At 38.3% G+C, this 24,339-nt stretch overlaps 1 protein-coding gene across 1 annotated transcript in view; it reads right to left on the bottom strand.

Moving 5' to 3' along the window:
- Nucleotides 1–24,339, bottom strand: part of cdkal1 (CDK5 regulatory subunit associated protein 1-like 1) — a 394,373-nt gene that overhangs the window by 292,614 nt on the left and 77,420 nt on the right. The window contains exon 4 of the mRNA XM_067449825.1: nt 1,726–1,810. Coding sequence (XP_067305926.1) covers nt 1,726–1,810 — 85 coding nt within the window. The remainder of the gene's footprint in view (nt 1–1,725; nt 1,811–24,339) is intronic.

The raw sequence follows: 24,339 nt of genomic DNA, 5'->3' as shown, positions 1-24,339 counted from the left end.
ATAAATAAAATGTGTTATTATTATATATAAAATTTGGCTGTAAAAAATAAATCTGATTTGTTTATCCTTTTGTTCTCCAAAAATGTAACCTTTCATTGAAGTAAAAGGTTTAAAAGGCTTCTCTCCAAAATATGTTGGTCACAATTATTGGCATCCTTTCATTAAATACTTTTTGCAACCTCATTTGGCTAAGATAACAGCTCTGAATCTTCTCCTAAAATGCCTGATGAGTTTGGAGAACACCTGACAAGAGATCAGAGACCATTCCTCCGTACTGAATCTCTCCAGATTCCTAGATCTATGTTGGTGCTTCTTCTCTTCAGTTCACTCCACTGATTTTCTATAAGGTTCAGGTCAGGGGACTGGGATAGTCATGGCAGAAGCTGCATTTTGTACACAGCAACACAATCTCTGTTTATTTTGATGTTTGTTTTGGATTGTTGTCCTGATGGAAGGTCCAACTACAGCCCATTATTAGATTTTCTAGCAGAGGCCGTCAGGTTTCAATTTTTGATCTGCTGGTATTTGCTAAAATAAATTATACCAAAACGATGCACCAAACACATATGGTGGATTTGCGGCCAAAAAGCTATTTTTATAGTTTCATCTGACCAGAGAAACCAGGTCCCTTTTAAATTTTCAGTCATGTCTGACCACTGAATATGCTGGAGTTTGTTTCTGGATGAGTGAGGATTTTTCTTGAATCCCTCCCAAACAACATGTGGTGATGTACGGGTTGTTTGAAAAAAAAAAAAAAAAAAAAAAAAGGCTTTCTGACTCATAACTCAACTAATCTCCGTAATTATCCATCTGTGATCCATGGAGAGTCTTTGGCCACTCAAAATTTCCTCCTGGCCGTGCATTAGGATGATATAGACACACATCCTCTTCCAGGCAAATTCGTAACATTTTTAGTTGATTGAAACTTTTTAATTATTGCCCTAATGGAGGAAATTGGCATTTTCAATGCTTTAGCTATTTTCCTACAGCCACTTTTTTTTTTATTTTGTGAAGCTCAGCAAACTTTTTTGCTCATCAAAACTATATTCTTTGGCTTTACTCATTGAGATGAACGATTAAGGGAATTTGACCTTTGTGCTTCCTCATATTTATTCTCCTGTGAAACTGCTTTTAAACAATCGTCATTGTCAAAGCACTATATAAATAAAGTTGATTGATTGATTGATTGATTGATTGATTGATTGATTGATTGATTGATTGATTGATTGACTGATATTACATAAGTGCAGATATGTACAGCAAGACATCTAAGATTTAGAATTTAAAAATATTTTGCAACAAATATTTTTTTTTTTTCTGTTAATCTATTAGTCTGCCTCTCTGCCTTTAAGTTGCTTCAATGCATTACGGTTTCACTATGTCACTTCTGAAACTTTGCATTGTGCAATTGGCTTTTTTGCAACATTAAAAACAATATTAGATTGGTTAAAGGACTATCCAATTGTGTAAGTTATTTGATCTAAAAAAAAAAAAAGATAGCCAGACAATCCCAGATCTGCACCTTCTGAATTGGTTTGTTTGAGAGAATGGATTTAAAAGAATTTTGAAAGGTATTTACACCTGGTCTTTTTTTTTTACAATCATATAGATATTGGACCAGAGGGGGGAAAAAGTGTTTATAAAGAAATGGTCTTTAAGTCACAGAAATTCACGTTACCCACATACAAAACTTCCATGCAGGGACTATGCGTTAAAGAAACTTACTTTATGGAGTTTCTGAAGTGGTCTTCTGCAGGATTTTTGACTGTGCAACTGTTCAGTAACCACAGATCAGCATCAGATGGATTTTCTGGTGAAACAGAGAGTTAAGTTGACACATGAAGATTCCCGCCACGATGACCAGCCAAAACTATTCACACAGCCATAACCAAATATGAGACTTTGTCAGATTTGCAGCTGCCTGTGATTAAGATGCACATCAGAAGAGTGTTGCTAAAACTGCACATCACAGTAAATTATCTACATGATCACTACATTCAAATGCCTATCTATTTTCAAGATACTTTATTTAAAATTTGAAATGTAAAAAAAAAAAAAAAAGACTTCAAACTGGTATTGTGCCTAGTTTAGTCTTACTTTCGTAATGTAGGTTATTTAATTTTTAATAAATGTAAAAATGAGAGTCATTACAGAGAAAGGGAATCACTGATTGAACCCAATATGCTAAAAGCATATTTGTTTAAGTTTCCATCTTTTTTCTATGATTTTCATTCTGAGTTATTGTATAGTTTTAATCATTTTATGGAGACTGCCATATTTCCATTAGAGTGCGGATCGGGCCGCATTTTTCTGTCCGAGCCCGACCCGCGTCCGACAGACCAGTAACCGAACCCGACCCGAGCCCGACAGGCATTAAAATATTTATGTCCGAGCCCGACCCGAGCCCGACAGTTAAAATCTATTTTTTTCCCCCTCATATACTAATGACACGCACGTTTGTTTGTGTGGAAAGTCCGCTTTTATTAAGCAACTGTAAGGAAGGCATTCTGAAATGTTTAACGTTACAGACGAGCGCATCAGCACGCGCATGGGGCATCAAACCTCACACAGAGCCCAATCAAATAGCCAACTGAAATTAAATGAACAAAGGTCTGCTAAAAATGGCCCAAGCTAACAGAACAAAACATTAACGTAACACAATTGACATGCTTATTGAAATGAAAGTCATCTTACCAATTTTCTCAAACTGTATGGTTCCTAAACTGCAACATGGGATCTATTTACATAATCTATCCATCAAAGTTTAGGCTAATCGAGGTTTTATGCAGAAAAAGGATTGCATCAACTGTGGATGGCTTCAAGGCTGTCCTGCTGCCAGCAGCGCTGAAGTTGCGCTCACTGGAATGACGAGGATGCCGCGGGCAATATGCACGCACGTGTTGCGCGTTGTTGTCACGGCGACATAAATTTCTGCATGCTGGAAGACGGATGTTAGGGTAATATTTTACATTTATTTTAGTCACAGAAACAAACCATTGCATCAAGTTTAACAGGCCCATTGGCTACTTGCATAATAAGCAGTTTTAAATTTAAAAGGTTCAATGCCTTATCGCGCTGACGTGACCGAGCCCGACCCGAACGTCATTTCTAAATATCTGTCCGAACCCGGCCCGACCCGTCGGGTACCGTCGGAACCCGTCGGGCTCGGGTCGGGTATCCATCCTCGAATTTCCATTTGTATGTCAGGTTGCAATCTTTAGAAAAGATTAAAACAATTATGCATATGATAAAGCACTGCAGACATGGCTACATTGGTAATCTGGCATGCCAGGCATTTTCCCAGTGTCATAATGTTTTTTGTTTTGTTTTTGCTAAGGACTGGCTCTTCATGCAAGGACAGCGGTCCACTGGTTTGTGTTATGTATTGACAGGCTGAAGTTATTCTTTGATAGTTCATCCCAAAATGTCATCATTTACTCACCCTAATGACATTACAAACTTGAATGAGGGTCGAATTTTAGCCCCAGTCCAGCCATGACTGCAGAGCAGAGCAAAACTAGAAGGATGTAGACATTTATTATATTTTCTATATTCTATTTAATCTGTAGAATACTTCCAGGTTTCCCATGATCATAAGAAACTTAGTAGTGTTTGTATATGAGTGTTTTTTTCCCACTATAGTACCGAAGAGCCGAATGCTGGATGACGCATCTGAGCTATGGAGCCTCATCTGCAAAAACATTCCGGGTCCTGCATTTGAGTATCTGTGCCATTTCTTTTACTTTTTTTCCCCCACATGGATCAGGTGTACCATGAGTAAACGCAATGGTTTGGAGAAGTGAATGCGGCACTCTGCTCCCTGACCTCTCACACAGCAGGTGGTAAGGGAATAGTAAAGGAGGACATGACTGAATTACTGTCTTTCGAAAGAAAGTTTATATCTTTAGTTTTATGAGTTCTTTAAGTAGATTTTATTTTAACAACTGAAATCACACTGTGGTGCCCAATTAATGATTTCTTTCATCTCATTCTGTGTTGTGTTTGCTTAGTTTACTGGTGGATATTCTAAGGATATTTTTGTAAAGGAGTTATGAGTTCTTTATAATTGTGAACCTTTATATCAATAAAGGAAAAAAAAATCCTCAAAAAAACATTATTCATAGGTTGTTCTCATGTTGTTCAAACTGGAGATGTGGTTATTTTTCATAAAATTAATGTGAATGAAGACAAGGCTATTGAGATCCAAACATGACAAAAAAAAGCACTAACAGTAATACAGTCAGATGCAACGTGATGCGAAAAAAAAGGTTTTCCATTTTCTTTCCATTGTTTTTTTTTTTTTTTTTGTCTTCTAAATGGAAAAATGAAGAAAGCATTAATTTATCACATGTTCGACCCTCCCTTTAAGAATAAATAAACAAATCTGGAGTCGTTTGTTTAATATTTTTATTTGAATTACACTTTATTCTACACTCTAAAAACTCCAATTAATAAAATGTTGGAAGAGCAAAAAAATACATGTTGAACTAATTTTCTTACGTGTGCTAGACATATTATATTAAGTCTGCAGAAAAATATTTGAAAAACGTTAAATGAATTGATATTTTCAAATCCAGTTAACATTTAGAATTGCAAATGTTGACTGGACTAAAAAACGCAAATCTAGTCAATATTTTATAAAAGTAGGCTATGGCCAACACAGTATTTTACACACAATATTTTACTATGGTAAATAGATTTTTGTTTGTGCTGTTGAAATAGGCTGTTAGAAACATTTGATAATAGCCTATTTCAGAACAATATTTGTGAAATTAGATGTATTTTCGATGTTTTATCTGCATTATAATGAGAAGATATGGATCCAACAACACTTACATATAACATTTAATATACATAATTCATGAACATATGTAGTTAATTGTGGCATTTAATCTGCCTAATTTTAATGAATACGTACAAGAGCTTGTTTGACTAGGTGGAAGGATCTGTATTGCTCGTTTTTCACGGAAGGATCTCTGGGGTACTTGTTTGATTTCGCGGAAGTATTGAGACCAAAGGACTTCGCAAGTTTTTCACCAGAGGCAGCAGCAGCAGCAGCAATTTAGAGTGTGCAGTTCACGCGTCAGGTAAGTGATAATGATTAAATTGCAGACAAATATGTTGAACATATTAGGCTTGTGTGGATATTTATGAACGTTAGAAGTGAAGTAAGAAGCAAATTAGCAGTACATATATCCAAGGGAAATAGGGATTATTTAGGCCTAAGTGATGTCTACGTCAAGTTCACTCATCATTGAATAAATGATTTACGTTACGTTAATGTGGTCTTCAACCATGTTTAATTAATAATACATAATTTTGTTTTAAACTATAATTCTATATAATGTATTTTAGATTTAATCTCTCAGCGTGCTGTGTGCTATTGTGTCAGACAAACTTTCTCTCATTAGCTATGGCCAAGGTGCTGTTGTGATTTTTATACGAGCAAATGTACTGAAACATGTCAAACGTGTAACTTAATGTAGGCTAAATAATGTATGCTATTTAGGGTTATGTGGTTGTGTTGAACGTGATTTTTTTCGTGTTCCAACTTTTGAAATTGTCCCGTAAAGTTAAGGGAACAACATAGTATTCGTGGTTATGATAAAAGTTGAGCTCATTTCATCATTCTCACAAGTGGGACGAATTCTAAACAGCGTAAGAGAAAGAAAGCAAGCCATGTAGGCCTAAGTTGCAATATAGGGTAAAAAAAAAAAAACTACTTTAGTTTGCAACTTTAGTTTAATCACACATGCAAGTAAATTCTTAATATTGATAAAATGTATAAAGAATATGCATGTATAAAGAAAATAAATTTGTCTCTTTCATTCTCCAACAGGGTGTGACCGAGATATCCATTGATGCGTTGTCGTTGCAAAGTTTCTCATCCTAGCCAGTCAGTTCTTCTTAAAGGGATAGTTCACCCAAAAATGAAAATTGTCATTTACCCTCATGTTGTTCAAAACCTATATGAGTTTCTTTGTTCTGCTGAACACAAAATAAGATATTCGTAAAGAATGTTTGTAACCAAGCAGATAGACCAACCATTCACTACCATAGTAGGGGGGGAAATACCATGGTAGTAAATGGTTGCTGCTTTGTTACAAACATTCTTCCAAATATCTTATGTGTTCAGCAGAACAAAGAAAATTATACAGGATTTGAACAACATGAGGGTGAATAAATGATGACAGAATTTGCATTTTTGGTGAACTATCCCTTTACCCGCTGAAAGACTGGCAAGTAGCAAGAATGCTCCACTGTATCTACTTTGAGTGTGTGTGTATTTTCAAAACTAAAGGTGCATTAAAGACCTTAAAGGAAAGTGACAAGGGCTTTGGTCATTTTTTTTTATTATTTAAAGAAATTTGAAATGAATTCTTATGAAAATGTATTGTTTCTTTGACAAATGTTATAAATGCAGATGATACAATGTGTTTTCATCCTTTCTATAACATGTTGTAACGAGTTCCACTGCAATTTCTGGCAACAATTAAAACCATTTAAAAATGAAACCCCTAATTAAAATGTTTTAGTTGAATTAATTATAAAAACAGGTTGAGTAATTTTAAAGTTGAAGTCAAGTTTGAGCCAACTAAAAATTATTAATTCAATTAACTTTAAAAAATAATTGAGCAAACGTACATTTTAATGTTGAAGTCAAGTTTGAACCAATTAAAAAATATTAATTCAGGTAACAATTTTTAGAACTAAATTGAGTGAACATAAAAAATCTGTGGAACTAGTTACTAAATAATAATTAGTTGAAAGCACTAGAATTTTTTTTATTTATTTTTTACAGTGTAATCCGCCAAATGGAAAAACAATAAAAAAACAAAATGGATAAACAGCTTGAATATTCGACCTCAACATGGGCGGAACAAAACGCCTCTTTCAGCTGATAGCCTAGATTTGTAAAGATTATTAACAGAGTTTATTGCAACTACATTTAATCTCATTCTCATCAAACAGCCAGACTAATAAATGGCTTGACACAACCCGTACCAGGGCAGAGCCAACAGAGATTGCACAGTCGCGTGCAGAAATACAAATGTATCGTAATAAATATTAATTTACGTGGCACCTGCTCTCACAACTACTCCTAGCTATGCATTTGGCACACTGCTGTTTTATTTAGTTGACCAATTCTAAACAGTGCAGCTTTATTGTGCAACAGCAAGGAAAAGAAACCCTGTACTTGCATTTTATTTTGATTAACTACAGTTTGATTTAACAAATATCTCACATGCAGGGTTTTTCCTGGGTCAAAAATGGTCTTCGGTGGTGGCCGACAGACCTGGTCTCACACACACACACACACACACACACACACACACACACACACACACACACACACAGTAAAAGAAGCCTATTCACGTGATCTGCGAGCGTAATACTGACAATAAATTTTAAAAATGCAACGAAACAGTAATTTTTGCTTATCTTATGTTGATATCTCATATTATGTATGATCTCATATCTTGATGTTTCTTTTGTTTGACCAAGACCGATCTCGAGTACTACAACACTACTCCTAAGATAACTTCTGTCTTTTTTCTGAACTTGCTGAACTACTGACCCTGCTAAGCTAAATTGTCCAGATATTTTGCTAATAGGAGACATAAATATGTTGACAACCCAGACTGTTCTCAAACAGCAAATCTCATGTATATATTGGACTGTTTTAACTTTAATCAGCATGTTGATTTCCCCACACATAAATCTGGCCACACACTGGACTTCGTCTGCACAGTTAGTACAGATGGGCGATTCCACAGTTAAGGCCTAACTGCAAGGACAACAGCCTGCAAAATCAATTTTCATGGAGAAAGCCATTGTCCTCAGGTAAAAAAAAAAAAAAAAAAAAAACCTGGGGTACATCTGTGTGAAAGGCAGGATAAGTCTGGCAATGGAAAACTAGTAAACCTTTATCAAAGTTGAGTTGATGTAAAATTGATGGGAAGATTGGGGTAACATCTCACTGCAAGAATTGGCAAATCTGGTCCAGTCCATGAAGAGGATATGCACTGCAGTACTTAAAGCAGCTGGTGGCTACACCAGACACTGACTGGTACTTTCAATTTTGAGCCTCCCTTCATTCAGGGACACATTATTCTATTTCTGTTAGTCACATGTCTGAGAAACATTTTTAGTTTATGTCTTATGGTGTTGACTCTTTTAGTGCTCATACAAATATTTACACGCATTAAGGTTACTGAAAGTAAAAACAGTTTAAAGTCAGAGGACGTTTCTTTTTTTGCTGAGTATGTATGTATGTATGTATGTATGTATGTATGTATGTATGTATGTATACACTGTGTATATATAGTTATGATTTAGACACTTTACATTTATAATTATATGTTTAATTATATGATCTGAACACCACAGCAAACCTAATTTACAGAATAGCCGTTTCATTTCTTGAATATACTTCTTAAAATTAAGAATCTGAAATATAAATGATGACTGTTAGTCTCTATGTTCATGTCAATTACAAGATAAGTAGGGATGCACGATATTATCGGGACAACATCGGAATCGGCCGATAAACGCTTAAAATATAAAAATCGGCATCGGCCGATATGAAAACATTATGCCGATATGCCTTGCCGATATGATAACGTGTTGATATGCTCCTGCAATAACTCACGTGTGCAAGGAGTGCTACAGCGATAAGACCATGTCAGCACTGCAGTCATTCTTCAAGTGAAAACAAGAAAATACATTGCATGTACAGTGATTTATACTGACTGTTTTTAAATGCTGCCTTGAATTTCTGAATGCACGTACAGAAGGACGTGACCGTCAGCAGCAGATTTGCCACGTTTTCACAACAAAACTAGCCCAAAACAAGCCCAATCGCGTCTCCCCACTCTCTAGCGCGTGCGGCAGCCTCCATAGCAGCAGAAGCTCCTCCAGGTCCTAGTGCCCTCCAGCTAGACCGCTATATATTTATACATGTAGTGGGGGCGCTGTTGTTACAGTAATACAATGAAAAGTAGAATACACAAATAAATTTAAGTTACTTCTTGTTCTGAATAAACAAATCAGTAGTGATGTCATAAATCACAAGCATGACACTTGTAAATTAAATACTTTTATATACAGTGTATTAATCTGTAATCAAATTTTACGAAATGGATGATGAAAAATAATCCAAGGAGCTCTACAATAATTGTAGAATTAAAAGACAGCATCAATGGATGTCATGCCACCCCCACTTCATGTGCACAAATGTTAAATCCAAAAATACAATATTTAGGTTACAGCTGCATCTGGGGTGAAAAATTACTGACTTTATTATTGTTATTTTCAGAGCTTTTAATATACTCTTATCATAAAAAGAATTTTATTAACATTTATTTATCTTCAACAAGAATCCTTTTAGTAAGGATACCTCAGAAATCTGAAACCAGAATGAAAAAAAAATATTTTTTGCTCAAAATGGTGTTGTTTCCAAACATAGGGAAAAAATAAACATATATCGGCATCGGTATCGGCATCGGCCAAAATGAGCTGAAAAATATCGGCATATCGGATATCGACAAAAATCCAATATCGTGCATCCCTAAAGATAAGGATGTCATCTTCTCTATGATAGGCTGCAATTTACATAGCCTGATTTACAGAATATGCTGCTGCATGAATGGTGGCCTACATAGTATTAGGCCTGCCTTTTAAAATAATGAATAGGCTACTTAAGACATTTATTAGGCATGATGTGCTAAATATGATTTGGAGAAATAATACACAAGACTATAGGCTATTGCTGAGCTGTGTCTGTCGGCTTCACTTGAATCACATGGCTAATCGACCAATACAGGCAAGGAAATGAGCACAAATTCACAGTACGGTCTAGCTGCCATCAAACGGAGCTCCGGTGAAAATGAAAGTAACCTCGCGCATCGCCTGTGGACTACATAACTTGGACATGATGAAGGTACACTTAACAAGCTGTGGAGCTTCATTTTACCACAAAGCTAATGTTTAAACTAGCTTTATTGTGTGCCGTCAGTTTTTTTGGCGGAAAATCACGTTTTTTTAACATTATAGCCCAGTTGTTTACAAATCTATGCGATAAACGCTGACCGTTTATTCTAATGGAATAAGTGAGATTGTGTTAACGCACTATTAACGTGTTACCTTCAGCAGCCTAAGATATATTCTTACGAACATTGGACCAAGAAAAAAAAAACACGGGAAAAAGTGAGCAAATTCATTGACGCTGTTCACTTTCATGAACAGCTTATTAAGTCAAAAATACTCAGAAAACAACGTTCGAAGTTGGACAGACTAAAAATTTCCGTCTAATTTCTGTACAAGATGTGCAGAATCTGTCAAAATGTATACAACCACTATGCATGCATGCTCTTTCACGATGAACACAACGCCCCTCTCGGTCCGTAACCACTAGCAATCATCTGACTAGCACACTCTTTTATCCTTTCTCACCACAATGATCCTATTTAATGTTTACTTAACCAAAGTTTACCATGTTAGTATCATTTTAATGTTTGTAAACTTTTGGACAGAAGCCACAAACTTTCCCACATTTGTCGAAATCCGTGAAATCCTGTTGTTCTCCGTGCAGAACAAGCATGACCTAGGCAATATTATATCTCACATGAGAACCGTTGAGATGTTAAAAGACAGAAATCCAGCATCAGAATAAAATGTACGAGCGTTAAGATTCTTGGACAGAAAATCTCTGCCCGTTTTATCCCAATTTATTAACAATTTATCATATAGCCACGCATATGATAATTTAACCCACACAAGATGTTTTTATCGTTTTGCTACTCATATAATTACATGAAAAAATTATCTTTATAATTTTCTTTAGAATCATAGTTTAACGTTCGTAACTGCTTGGACAGAAAGTTTCCATTGCATCGTGGTGGATTAAGGGAATTATACTTGCAGTGTTAGTAGTAGTATTTTGTAGAAGACACACCAAAATAAATGTTATGCACCAAAATTCAGGATTTTATTAAAGGAAATGAAAGAAATGACTTAGGAAAAATCCAGATGTCCCTGACATCCGCAACTTCTGGGGACGGAAATCAAAAAAAAAAGTCTCATTACATGATAATGCCAAGGCTTAGTGTGATAAAATGAACTTTATTATTTCTTACATCTATCTTAAACAAAATAGTGGGGAAAAAATGAAAAAATGACAACATCTGGGTATTATTCGATCTATTTTGTTTATTACACCCCTTGTGGACAGAAACTGTGGAATCGCTCAGATATAGACCAACTTAGAAACGATGAGCTACACTTCAGAGATCACAATTTATTAACTTGTTAATTTACCTGATGTTTAAAACAAATAACAAACTTCTTAAACCTCAAAACCAAAACATTTTATCCTCTACTGAGATGTGTAACAAATTTCATAAATACTTTACAAAGAAAGTTCAAGATATCCATAGCTCAATGGCTTGAATGATCCCCCTCGTCTATCTAACAAGATCCGTCCTACGCATTTATCTTCTACTTTCTCTAATTTTGTCACTGTTATCACAGACAATATTTCAAAACTGGTCATGTCTATAAATTAATCTACATGCTCTCTTGATCCCATACCTACAGAGATTTTTTAAGTGTTTAACACTAGTTTGCCCTTCTATCACTGGTATTATTAATCACTCTTTATTAACTGGTCAGTTTCCTTCGGCCCTTAAGTTAGCTGCCATCACACCAGTCCCTAAAAAGACTGGTTGTGATGTGGATGACTTGTCTAACTATAGGCCTATTGCCCATCTACCGCTTTTAGCTAAGGTCTTGGAACGAGTTGTAGCTGGCCAGCTACAGCAATACCTGCCCATCAACAATCTCCTAGAACCATTCAGTCACGATTTAGATCAGGCTGATACTGAGATACTGAGACTGCTCAAGTCTGGGTCACAAATGATCTTCTTATCTCGACTGATTTGGATGCCTGTAGTATCTTAGAATTGTTAGACATCACTGCTGCATTTGATACAATATCTCATGCTGTCCTTCTTGAAAGACTGTCTATATGGTTAGGAATCTCTGGTACTGTATTAGAATTGTTTACATCGTATCTCACAAATCGATTTCAGTTTGTCTTTGGGGGAAAACAAATCTTGACCAACATTAGTTCAGCAGGGTGCCCCACAAGGGTCTGTGCTTGGTCCCATCTTATTTAGCATCTATATGTTGCCTCTGGGCAACATAATTTGTAAGTTTGGGTTAGGATTTCATTTTTTATGCTGATGACACACAGATTGACATCAGCATGCACCTTAACCCAAACCTTGCGGTCACAGCCCTTAGTAACTGCTTGGATGAGATAAAAACCTGGATGCAAGCCAATTTTCTTAAACTTAACCAGGCTAAGACAGAACTTCTTTTCATCGGTATATCAACATCTTTCCTTAAACTAAATATTCCAGAACTGATTTCTGTCAATGACTTTGTTACACCCTCTTTTCCAGTGCGCAATCTTCGAGTTATTTTTGACACTGAACTTAGGTTCGACACTCATATTAAAAATGTCTCAAAAACGTAACTTTTCCATCTTAGAAATATCGCTAGATTACGAGCATTTCTATTCGATCGAGGACAGATGCAGAAAGGCTTAGTCACGCCTTAATTACATCGAGGCTTGATTTCTGAAATGCGCTCTATTCAGGTCTTCCAAATCGGACCATCAAAAAATTACAATATATACAAAATTCAGCTGCCGTATTGACACACAAATACTTATCAACATATTTCTCCTGTACTCTTTCATTTGCATTGGCTGCCGATGCAAGCGTGTATCAAATTAAAAAGCCATTCATGGAACGGCCCCTTCTTATCTCTGCACTGTAAAAAATGTGTGGTGGTTTTTGTTGGTTTAACTTAAAAAAGAAAGTAACCTGGTTGCCTTAAAATTTTGAGTTTATTGAAATTAAAAATCTGAGTTGATACAATGAAGGAAATTAGTTAAATAAATAGAAACTCAAAATATTTTTGTATCTGAACCACATAAAAAATTTGATAAATCATGAAAATAGCACAAATTGGCATGTTTCACTGTGTCATCAGAAATAACACACACATTATTACCCAATATACTTACAAAATATTTTAATAATCTTTTAATAAAGGTTGTCGAATCTCAAAAAATGTTCATTGTATTAACTCAAAATTTTATTTTCAATGAACTCAAAATTAAGGCAACCAGGTAACTTTTTCTAAATATTTTTTTACAGTGTGTAGTTTGGTCACCGCTCACACCTGCACGATCTTCCAGGTCATGCATCCTCTAGCAGCCCCGACATAATCTAAATTCCAAAGGTGGTCAAGCATTCTCGGTCTCAGCACCACGTCTATGGAATGCTCTACGACCGGAAATTAGAGACTCTACAACATTAGACTGTTTAAAGAACTGTTTAAAGACACACTTTTTAGAGCTCATTATGTGTTATGCTAAATGTGACTATTTTATTCTATTTTATTGTTATTATTCTTTATTGTATAATGTTATAGCGCTTTGAGTTTAAAGAAAAGCGCGATAGAATTTTTTTAAATTATTATTAGGGGCATTTACATTTACATTTACATTTAATCATTTAGCAGACACTTTTATCCAAAGCGACTTACAAAAAAGGGGAGAGCAATAGAAGCAACGAAACAGACAAGGCCAACTACCTGTAAGAGCTGTAAGAAATCTCAATTAATAAGCACAGTACACAATTTTTTGTTTTTTTGTTTTTTAAACCCCCGAAGGGGAGTAGCCCCTATTGTATCTGTTAGTTTCCTATATTATTTTTCTTCTTCCTCCCTTATGGGAGTCAATGGCAGCCCTATGAACCGTAAGTAGAAAAATTATGAAAGTTGGCACAATTGTAGAGATGTTCGTCAATAGTAAATGGACCAAGTTTGGAGTCTCTAAGACAAACTCCATAGTGCCACCACCAGTTCAAAAATAAAACATTTAAACGGTTATAACTTTTGAACCATTTATAAAAGAGAAATGAGACTTAGTACATTTGATTTCTCTCTTCTCGTCATCAAAATCGACACATTGCTCACTCCAATGACACATAAAAACAATGGTGGGATTGTGCCTCTTGGTGGCACTATAATAGAACAAAACATGAAATTCCTATTGACTACAATGTAGTATTATGATATAAAATAATAACATTTATTTATTTATTTTTTCTGTGTATTAACTTGAATAGATTAATTGTTCACCCTAAGACCTTTAATCAGTCCCTCCAGGATTGTGCAATATTTTTTTGTGATTTTTGCGATCAATATGACTGATTTTGTGATGGTAATTTCCAGAAATTTGCAAACAAAATTGCTTCTTTTTTTTCATAATTAATGTACCACATATACCATATTATGTATTATGTTAGATGCACAATAGTCATACACATAAATAGAACAAACAAAATGCACAAATCTTTATTTTGATATCTTACAAAAAAGGCTAGCGGAGTGATGTACTATAGCTTTAATAACATGATCGCTTAGGGTGGGAAATATCTGGGAAAAGTAAATACAGCAATAAGCAATTGCCCAATATAAAAAGTTCTCAAATAATTAATCAATCAAGTAAACAGCCAGTAATAAAATAATAACTAATAAACAATTGCTACAAGGACAAATTAATATAAAAAAGATACAGGTAAAGTGTTTTTTAAAGTAGTTTTAAAATATATATATATTGTTTAAGTCAGGCTACTGTTTTTTTTTTTTTTTTTTTTTTCAGTGGTTGAGGTAGCCTAGGCTGCTATATAGGTTGCTTTCACTTTTATAGATTACTGCCTGCAGGGCCTAATACACACACCCAATAGCCTACTGTCACACATCCCAAACCTATTCACTCAAGACAGCTCCAAGACGGACATTTAGGCCTAATCATGTGTGTATTTGATTATGATTGTTCAAGGGCATTAAGCCTATAGAACAGATCTGCACACTCGCGAGCGCTGACAGGCGGCAAATGCACAGAATCCTCAGCCAGTCTGTCACTGGTTCGTGTGTCAGGAGCAAATTGAGTTTGTGGTATACAGCACTTTTATTTTATTTTATTATAGGAAAAAAAAACTGATATCAATTTTTGGTCATACCACCCAGCACTGTCACACCCCAGCTGGATAAATCAGTGCTTCATGAAAACCAAACATCTGAAAGCAAAGTGATCCACTTACATAACATGAAGAGAAGTGCACTCAACGAACATTTAGAAAAAATATTTGCATAGTAAAATTTAAAACATGCCTTAAGTATAACCGGTTGAGTAATAAAAGAGACAAGGGTCAATTCACATCATAATTTCTATTAAGAAACATGTCACTTCAGGATCACTGACACAAGTGTGCTTTGTGTGCATGTTTGCCTGAGGTACTAGCAGTCAGTTTGACAAACACACACACACACACACACAGCTGGTCATATGTTTTTCAGAAGTCATTTGCATGAATTTGCCTGTAGGGCAGAGCCCAGACAATTGCAGAGGCTGTTTTGGGTAAGATCGTCTTCGGCTGAATAGACTCACTGCAACCGCCCTTATCTGAGTCACAAAAGATCTTCCGCCACCAACGGCAAAGCACAATCAACCAAACAGAGTGAAGAGTCAGCGTGACGCATATTTCAACAATGCGGGTCAAATAAAGATTTTCTTTCATTCAGCTGATCACAAAATCATTCAATCAGCTGATTTTGGTGTGGCAGCTTCAAACATGACAAAATTTGACATGATCTTCTAATAAATAAAATAAAAAACAGACAAACTTCTTTGTTCAGACATTTTAACACTTTGTTCAGACCCAAAATATGCAAACAAGAAAATTACCACAATTCCAGAGAACAGATCAGAAGACAAGGAATTTTGCACAGACGCATGGAAAAATATTGTACAAAAAGTAAACCTGCCAGGGGGTCTGCAGATGGAAATTAGCCTAAGGCTATAATTTGGCATATTTACATTTGTTTTAATGTTCATTAATATGCATTGTTCCCCATAGGTCCTTTCTTAAATTAAAAAATATAGGGGGGAAATTTTTTTTTTTTTTTTTTTTTTTATACATTTTTTTTAAAAAAACACCAGCTACTAAAAACAGAATGGAAAAAGAAGAGATTCAATGAGATACATTTTTTATTATATACCTATTTGTGGAAAAGGAGGTTAGCAAACGCATCTATGCCAATTGTCTTTAGAGGTGTCCTGTGGTGAATGTGACAGAATGTTTAACCAAACACGTCACACCGGTGGACCATGGCATACAGAACAATAAAGATGGCTTCAAACTGAAAATGACTCCTTACTGGCTCAGCTGAAATTGTTGAAACAGCCAGTGGTACAAAACAGCCCCACTCAATAACTGAAGACAAAGTACAATACAAAGGCAATGTGCACATCTGGAGTGACTGAGTCAAATTTGGATTGTTACCTGATTGTGTCAAAACAATCAGACATACAAGCAGATCAGGTGGTCTGAGCCATGATCTATTTGGGGATTGAGGTTCATCAAATATTATATAAATCATGACTGAAAGCCTACTTTATCTGAGCTGCAATTAGGTCAGCAGTGATGGCATCACCCCTTTGTGACATAATATATCTATAATTGCTTCTTCCTCCAGCTAAAAAACAACTGGATTGAATAGGAGAAGTGAGATGAGAAATGATCATGTAGTGGTGTACGATTCTTTCCAGCACAAACTGATGAATCAGAGCGACAGAGCACACTCAATCTGCTTTGACCCCAAATGCATCAAGTCAAACACACACATTCTTGCTTTCCCACTCACATGGACAAAAGATGGCTGTGTTTAAGATTAAGCCTTAAATATCAACAGTGTGACAATTCCATAAGCACAAAGCATCAACAGGATCTTAAAGGGCCAAATGTGCCGAAAGAAACAAACTAATCAATGAATGTCTGTGAGCCCTGAGGAAATCACATTCCTGATCATGAGCTCAAAAAAAAAAAAAAACATATCCCTTTTTTTTTTACTGCATTCAAAATGGGTGAACATAAGACAAAAATAGGTTACATACAGCATTAAGGGCCACAGCTGATACGTTTCACAGCTGCACCATGTCATGCTGCCACATATGACTGGCACTTCACCTTTGACCTGGAAAATGAGGGATGACACACTGTCCATCCCAGAAAGGAAAGCTCACAGAATGATGAATTTAACACTGGGTAAATACACTCAAAGCCTCAGTGTAATAACCCACTTCACTAAAAGTCAGTAAAGTAAGGCATTTTAAGTGACAAATTAAAAGGTGCATCATGTCACTTTTTCCACTGCAGTACTACATCATGTGATCAGCCCTTAAAAAAGTAATCTTTAAAGCATAAACAAGGCCTTGGCATGTCCTGTGAGCACAAGTAATCCGGTTTCACTTTATTTCAATATCTGTGTTATGGAAAACATTTTGGGGTGTCACATTTTTTGGTTAGGAAAATAAATGTACATGACATGGCTAATGTTACACATTTGTGTAAATGTGATAAGACAAGAAAAATTAACCAAAAGATAAATAATTTATGTATTGTGAATAAATGTAATGTGGTAACCTGTATTTTATGGAAGTCAAGTAAAATCAAATATATTTAATTCCCTTAAATAAAAAGGGCTATTTGTGACATGTGAAACTGTAATATTGTCCACGTCATGCTACGCTGTCCGACGTCCAATCATAGCATGAATTTGGCAGGTCTGTTCAAATTTAATGGGCTCAGGAATGGGCTGCAGCCATTTGCTAAAATCATTTAAGCTATTTTTTCTAATTAATGTCCACGTAGCACCCCCCATACTGACAGAAAAACACAGATTTGTTGATTTTTTTTTTTTTTTTTTTGCAGCTTCATTAAATAAGAAAAACTGAAATATCACATGGTCCAGACCAAGTATTCAGACCTTTTGTTCAGTATTTAATAGAAACACCCTTTTGATCTTAGGTTTTGACAAGGCAGGGTTTGACAAGGCAGGATATTGCAGCACAAATCCCTGAAATGTGTCAAACATAAATACTCAGAAACAACAAGTATACACCTAGTTTAAAACGAGCTAAAAATGTGAAGCCACAAGTGTGGCCATGCTTCATTTCTGTTTCAAATCTGAGGATGAAATCTCTAAAATCATGCATTTCATGAAGCATTTTGTAGGACTGTCATGTGAGTGTTTAGCAAAGGCTAAGAGAAGATGCTAATCATTATGTAATTGGCCTGTAAAACACATAATTGCAGTCTACTAACTAGTCTTTCAACTGCTTAATTTACAGTCTATTATTTTTTGCTCAATAAACGTTTCACACGTCTGTCATGAATGACTTAAAATAATTACTATAAAAGTTTAATGAGGATTATTTATATTGAAGCATAATGACCTATTCAGGCACCCTGGATTGGCCATCAATCCCACATTCATTCAAATTTCTGAAAACCTACTATCTGAAGTCTTTAGGCAACAGATAAAAAAGCATACTGTTGGTACCTTATGTGAAATAAAATATAGCTCCTGGCGTCACAGGTGCATTAGAGCTACAGTTAACATCAAGCTACATAACACAAAATAAAAGATTAATATAACACTTTAACTCCAAACTCCCTTTAAACAGCCAGCGAGTGTTTGTTTTTACTTCTGATCGCGACATACAATTCGCGATTCAGTGATGTTAAAATATTTTATTTAGCATTTTATATGTAGATAAATCGCTACATCTGGTTAGCATGTTACTGAACACATTCTTTATACATATGAAAATACACCAAATCACACGCAAAACACACACAAACAATATGCCATTGTATTCGTGCATTTATTAGCTTCATGTTTCAGGAGTTGCCAATGTTTACAGCAGAGAGATGATAATGAGGAAAGTGTGCAGAACAGCGTCACCAGATGGCGCAGGAGTATTGTCACGTCCATAAACGCAAGATGATAGACAGCTGTGAACCAGGACGTAGACAGACTCATAAATCACTGTACATGTCATTCAACATGTAATATTTTGCAAACATGTGTTGATAATTCTATATTTGTCCAAATATGCACACGTTTTTACTAAGTGCCCAAGCGGATGCTGTTTAGTGCATGTATGTCATCAGAAATAAAACGGAGAACACGTGACTGGCTTTTGATTCTTGTTGATATTTCATTCAAAATATCATTCATAAAGGATTGATTCTAATGCACTCCTGACATAAATTAAGAAATTATTGTCACTGCAACCTTATTTTTTCATAAACATTGGTCAAATAAAGCTGAAGGCTTTAATCTTTATAATTATAGCAAGATTTTCAAGATGAAGTTAGAGTGTGATATGTTAACGTTCATTGAACGTTGACATCAGTAATCTGGGGCCGTCTGCGATCTTTGACTGGTAAGGAGATAAATCATACAGGATGAGCCCTCACCTTTAACCATCTTTGTCGTCATCGTCTTCACCATCATCGTCCTTTGTCTGAGTTTCACCATCCATCTAAGTACCTCTGTCTGTTACCTCGGATAATAAACTTTGCACTTGCACTAATCCATCTGTGTCCCAGTGTTACCCTGTGTCGCTATGGGAAGTGAATGCCCCCGTCATCGGCTCAACCACCGCCTTCTGCACTCATCTAAAAGAGGTATTTGGTCAACAAACTGCTGAATTATCTGTCCATGATCAACTGTTTTCTATTCACAAAGGCAAACGATGCATTGCGTTTCCGCACGCTGGCCTGTATGAGCGGATGGAATGAATCTGCCCTCGTCACCGCCTTTCGCCACGGCCTCCTCGTGGAAATCAAACAACTTTTTGTGGTCTACGGGGATGACATGGGCTTGGAAGCCCTCATCCAGAAAACCAACCGTGTGTCTCAACGGTTATATGCCTGTGGCCTCTCCTCACCCGCTGCCGATCCTCTGCCCGCTCAAACATCTGTCGCACCTCCAGAACATGAACCCATGCAGATCGACTCCTACCATCTCACCACCACCGAACGCCAATGCAGGATTTCACAACATCTGTGCCTGTATTGTGGGGGAGTTGGACATGGCATTACGACCTGCCCCGTGCGACCCACTCGGCCAGCGGTGAGTACCATCCAATTACCTCCTTTAACAGCAAACCTTACCAAGACGCCAGTATTCGTTTATCCACATATCCACTGGTCCACCGGAGAGATCCTGCAATGGGGTGAGAACTGCTTTGATAGTTGTATTCATCATCTTCGCCGAAAAGGTCCATCATCATCGTCAGTTCCTTCATCATTACCTGTCCAGTCCACCTCAGCAGAGAGTCCTGAAACTCAAGTCAACGTGGCCATTCCCCCAGCTTACTGGGCGTTCCAGGATGTCTTCAGTAAGCGGTTGGCTGCCAAACTACCACCCCATCGGCCATAGGACTATGCCATCGACCTCCTGCCTGGGGCTACTCTACCAAAGGGCCGTGTCTATCCTCTGTCCATCCCGGAACAGAAGGCCATGGAGGAGTACCTGCACGAAGCGTTACAACAAGGGTTCATCCGTCCATCGACCTCCCCTGCCGCTTTGAGCTTTTTCTTCGTGTCCAAGAAGGATGGAGGCTTGCGGCTGTGTATCGACTACAGTCACCTTAATTCTCAGACTGTCAAGTTTAGTTATCCTCTTCCTCTTGTCCCAACCGCCCTAGAACAGCTCCGTGGGGCCACCATCTTCTCCAAGCTCGATCTCAGAAGTGCCTACAACCTCATTCGCAGAGTAGAAGAGAGCCTTCATCACTCCCCCAGGTCACTACAGGGAGTGCAGAATTATTAGGCAAGTTGTATTTTTGAGGATTCATTTTATTATTGAACAACAACCATGTTCTCAATGAACACAAAAAACTCATTAATAACTATTTTAGGGGGATATCTGTGTGTGCAGGTGACTATTACTGTGCATAATTATTAGGCAACTTAACAAAAAACAAATGTATACCCATTTCAATTATTTATTTTTACCAGTGAAACCAATATAACCTCAACATTCACAAATATACATTTCTGACATTCAAAAACCAAACAAAAACAAATCAGTGACCAATATAGCCACCTATCTTTGCAAGGACAATCAAAAGCCTGCCATCCATGGATTCTGTCAGTGTTTTGATCTGTTCACCATCAACATTGCGTGCAGCAGCAACCACAGCCTCCCAGACACTGTTTAGAGAGGTGTACTGTTTTCCCTCCTTGTAAATCGCACATTTGATGATGGACCACAGGTTCTCAATGGGGTTCAGATCAGGTGAACAAGGAGGCCATATCATTAGATTTTCTTCTTTTATACCCTTTCTTGCCAGCCACCCTGTGGAGTACTTGGACACGTGTGATGGAGCATTGTCCTGCATGAAAATCATGTTTTTTCTTGAAAGATGCAGACCACTTCTTCTACCACTGCCTGAAGAAGGTGTCTTCCAGAAACTGGCAGTAGGACTGGGAGTTGAGCTTGACTCCATCCTCAACCCGAAAAGGCCCCACAAGCTCATCTTTGATGATACCAGCCCAAACCAGTACTCAACCTCCACCTTGCTGGTGTCTGAGTCGGACTGGAGCTCTCTGCCCTTTACCAATCCAGCCACGGGCCCATCCATCTGGCCCATCAAGACTCACTCTCATTTCATCAGTCCATAAAACCTTAGAAAAATCAGTCTTTACCTTTCAGCTTGTGTGTCTTGTTCAGTGGTGGTCGACTTTCTGCCTTTCTTACCTTGGCCATGTCTCTGAGTATTGCACACCTTGTGCTTTTGGGCATTCCAGTGATGTTGCAGCTCTGAAATATGGCCAAACTGGTGGCAAGTGGCATCTTGGCAGCTGCACGCTTGACTTTTCTCAGTTCACGGGCAGTTATTTTGCGCCTTGGTTTGTCCACATGCTTCTTGCGACCCTGTTGAATATTTTGAATGAAACGCTTGATTGTTCGATGATCACGCTTCAGAAGCTTGGCTATTTTAAGACTGCTGCATCCCTCTGCAATATATCTCACTATTTTTGACTTTTCTGAGCCTGTCAAGTCCATCTTTTGACCCATTTTGCCAAAGGAAAGGAAGTTCCCTAATAATTATGCACACCTGATATAGGGTGTTGATGTCATTAGACCACACCCCTTCTCATTACAGAGATGCACATCACCTAATATGCTTAATTGGTAGTAGGCTTTCCAGCCTATATAGCTTGGAGTAAGACAACATGCATAACGAGGATGATGTGGTCAAAATACTCATTTGCCTAATAATTCTGCACTCCCTGTATGAATATCGGGTAATGCCATATGGGCTGTTCAACTCACCCGCCGTCATCCAAAATTACATGAATGAGGTATTTTGTGAATTCTTAAACAAGTTTGTCATTGTCTATATAGACGATATCCTCATCTATTCTAATGACCTGAGGGAGCATGAGGAGCATGTCTGTCAAGTCCTGCAAAAACTCGAGACCATCAAATTTACCTCAAGCTCGAGAAGTGTGAGTTCCACGTCTCCACTGTTCAGTTTCTTGGGTACATCATAGAAACCATGGAGTCAAGATGGACGAGAGGAAGGTGGACACCATCACCCATTGGCCACAGCCCACCACCAAAGAGCTGCAGCGCTTCCTGGGATTCGCCAACTTCTACCACAGCTTCATAAATAATTACAGCCTGCTCAGCTCCTCACTCACCTCTCTGCTCCAAAACCGGCCCAAGACTCTGCCCTGGACTCCATCAGCCACTGAGGCCTTCCACCAGTTGAAGAACGCCTTCCAGTCTGCTCCGATCCTGGTCCACCTAATCCTCTTCTTCCGTTTATCGTTGAAGTGGACGCCTCATCGACCGGGGTTGGAGTGGTTCTGTCTCAGCGGCAAGGGACACCCTCACAACTCCATCCATGTGCCTTCTCCAAGCAGCCATCAGCGACAGAGCAGAACTATGACACCAGCAACCGGGAGCTCCTGCCGATCAAGTTTGCCCTGGAGGAATGGAGACACTGGCTGGAGGGAGCAGAACATCCATTTGAAGTCATCACCGACCATCATAACCTTGAATACCTTCGTGAGGCCAAATGGCTGAATCATCGTCAGGACCGCTGGGACCTCTTCTTCACCAGATTTAATTTGAAGTTGACGTACCGCCCAGGGAAGCAGAACAACCGGGCGGACGCCCTCTCTCGTCTTCACCAAGCTGACGGTGAGTTCGAGCACCTTGAAACCATCAGTCCTCCAGCCATGGTTGTCAGCTCGATCCAGGGGGCACTCCACAAACAGATCCAACAGGAGAACGCCCAACAGCCTGCTCCGCCGGGAGGTCCAGAAGGGTGCCTCTATGTCCCGCCTCGGCTCTCCTGCCCCTTCCGGAATTGGCTCATTCTTCACCGGGCTCTGGACACCCAGGCAGGAGAAGGACCCTCTCGCTCCTTCGCCACTGTTACTGGTGGCCCGCCATGCCTCTGGACGTCTCCCAAATCGTCAAGGGATGTTCAGTCTGCGCCATTGCCAACACCCCTAGGAGACTCCCCGAGGGCAAGCTGGTCCCTCTTCCGATCCCCAAGCATCCCTGGAGCCATCTGGGGATGGACTTCATGACTGACCTGCCATCATCCCAAGTATTCACTTGTATCCTAGTCGTTGTCGACCGATTTTCTAAATCCTGCAAACTCATCCCCTTCCAAGGTTTACCTACCGTGTTGGAAACTGCAGAGGCACTCTTCACCCAAGTCTTCTGACATTTTGGGCTTCCGGAAGATATTGTTTCTGACCGAGGACCCCAATTCATCTCTAGTGTGAACCGCCTTCTTCCGTCTCCTAGGGGTATCTGTCAGCCTCTCATCAGGTTACCATCCTCAGACCAATGGCCATTCCTGAGGTTATACTGCCACCAGGATCAGGAGAGCTGGAGCCAGTATCTGCCCTGGGCCGAATATGCCCAGTTTTTTGCTCCAGCAGTCCACCACAGGGCTCACCCGATTCCAATGTGTCCTCGGCTACCAACCACCACTCTCCCCCTGGACGGGTGAGCCATCGGAGGTCCCAGCGGTGGATAACTGGTTCCGCCAGAGCGAGAGGGTCTGGGACTCAGCGCACGTACAACTCCAGCAGGCAGTCCGGAGACACAAGCACGCAAATCGCCCACGCCACGGTACCAGCCAGGCCAGAAGGTCTGGCTCTCCACGAGGGACGTCCATCTACGGCTCCATGTAAGTAGAGTCCCCGATACATCGGACCGTTCACGGTAGTCAGGCAGCTGAACGAATTCACCTACCGCCTTCACCTTCCTCCCACCTACAGAATATCACCTTCCTTTCATGTGTCACTGCTTAAAGGAACACTCCACTTTTTTTGAAAATAAGCTAATTTTCCAAGTCCCTTAGAGTTATAC

This window comes from Pseudorasbora parva, chromosome 7 (assembly GCF_024679245.1).
Source record: "Pseudorasbora parva isolate DD20220531a chromosome 7, ASM2467924v1, whole genome shotgun sequence".
NCBI classification, from domain to species: domain Eukaryota; kingdom Metazoa; phylum Chordata; class Actinopteri; order Cypriniformes; family Gobionidae; genus Pseudorasbora; species Pseudorasbora parva.
Note: the sequence above shows the minus strand (reverse complement) of the source record. Positions and strands in the feature narration are given on the sequence as shown.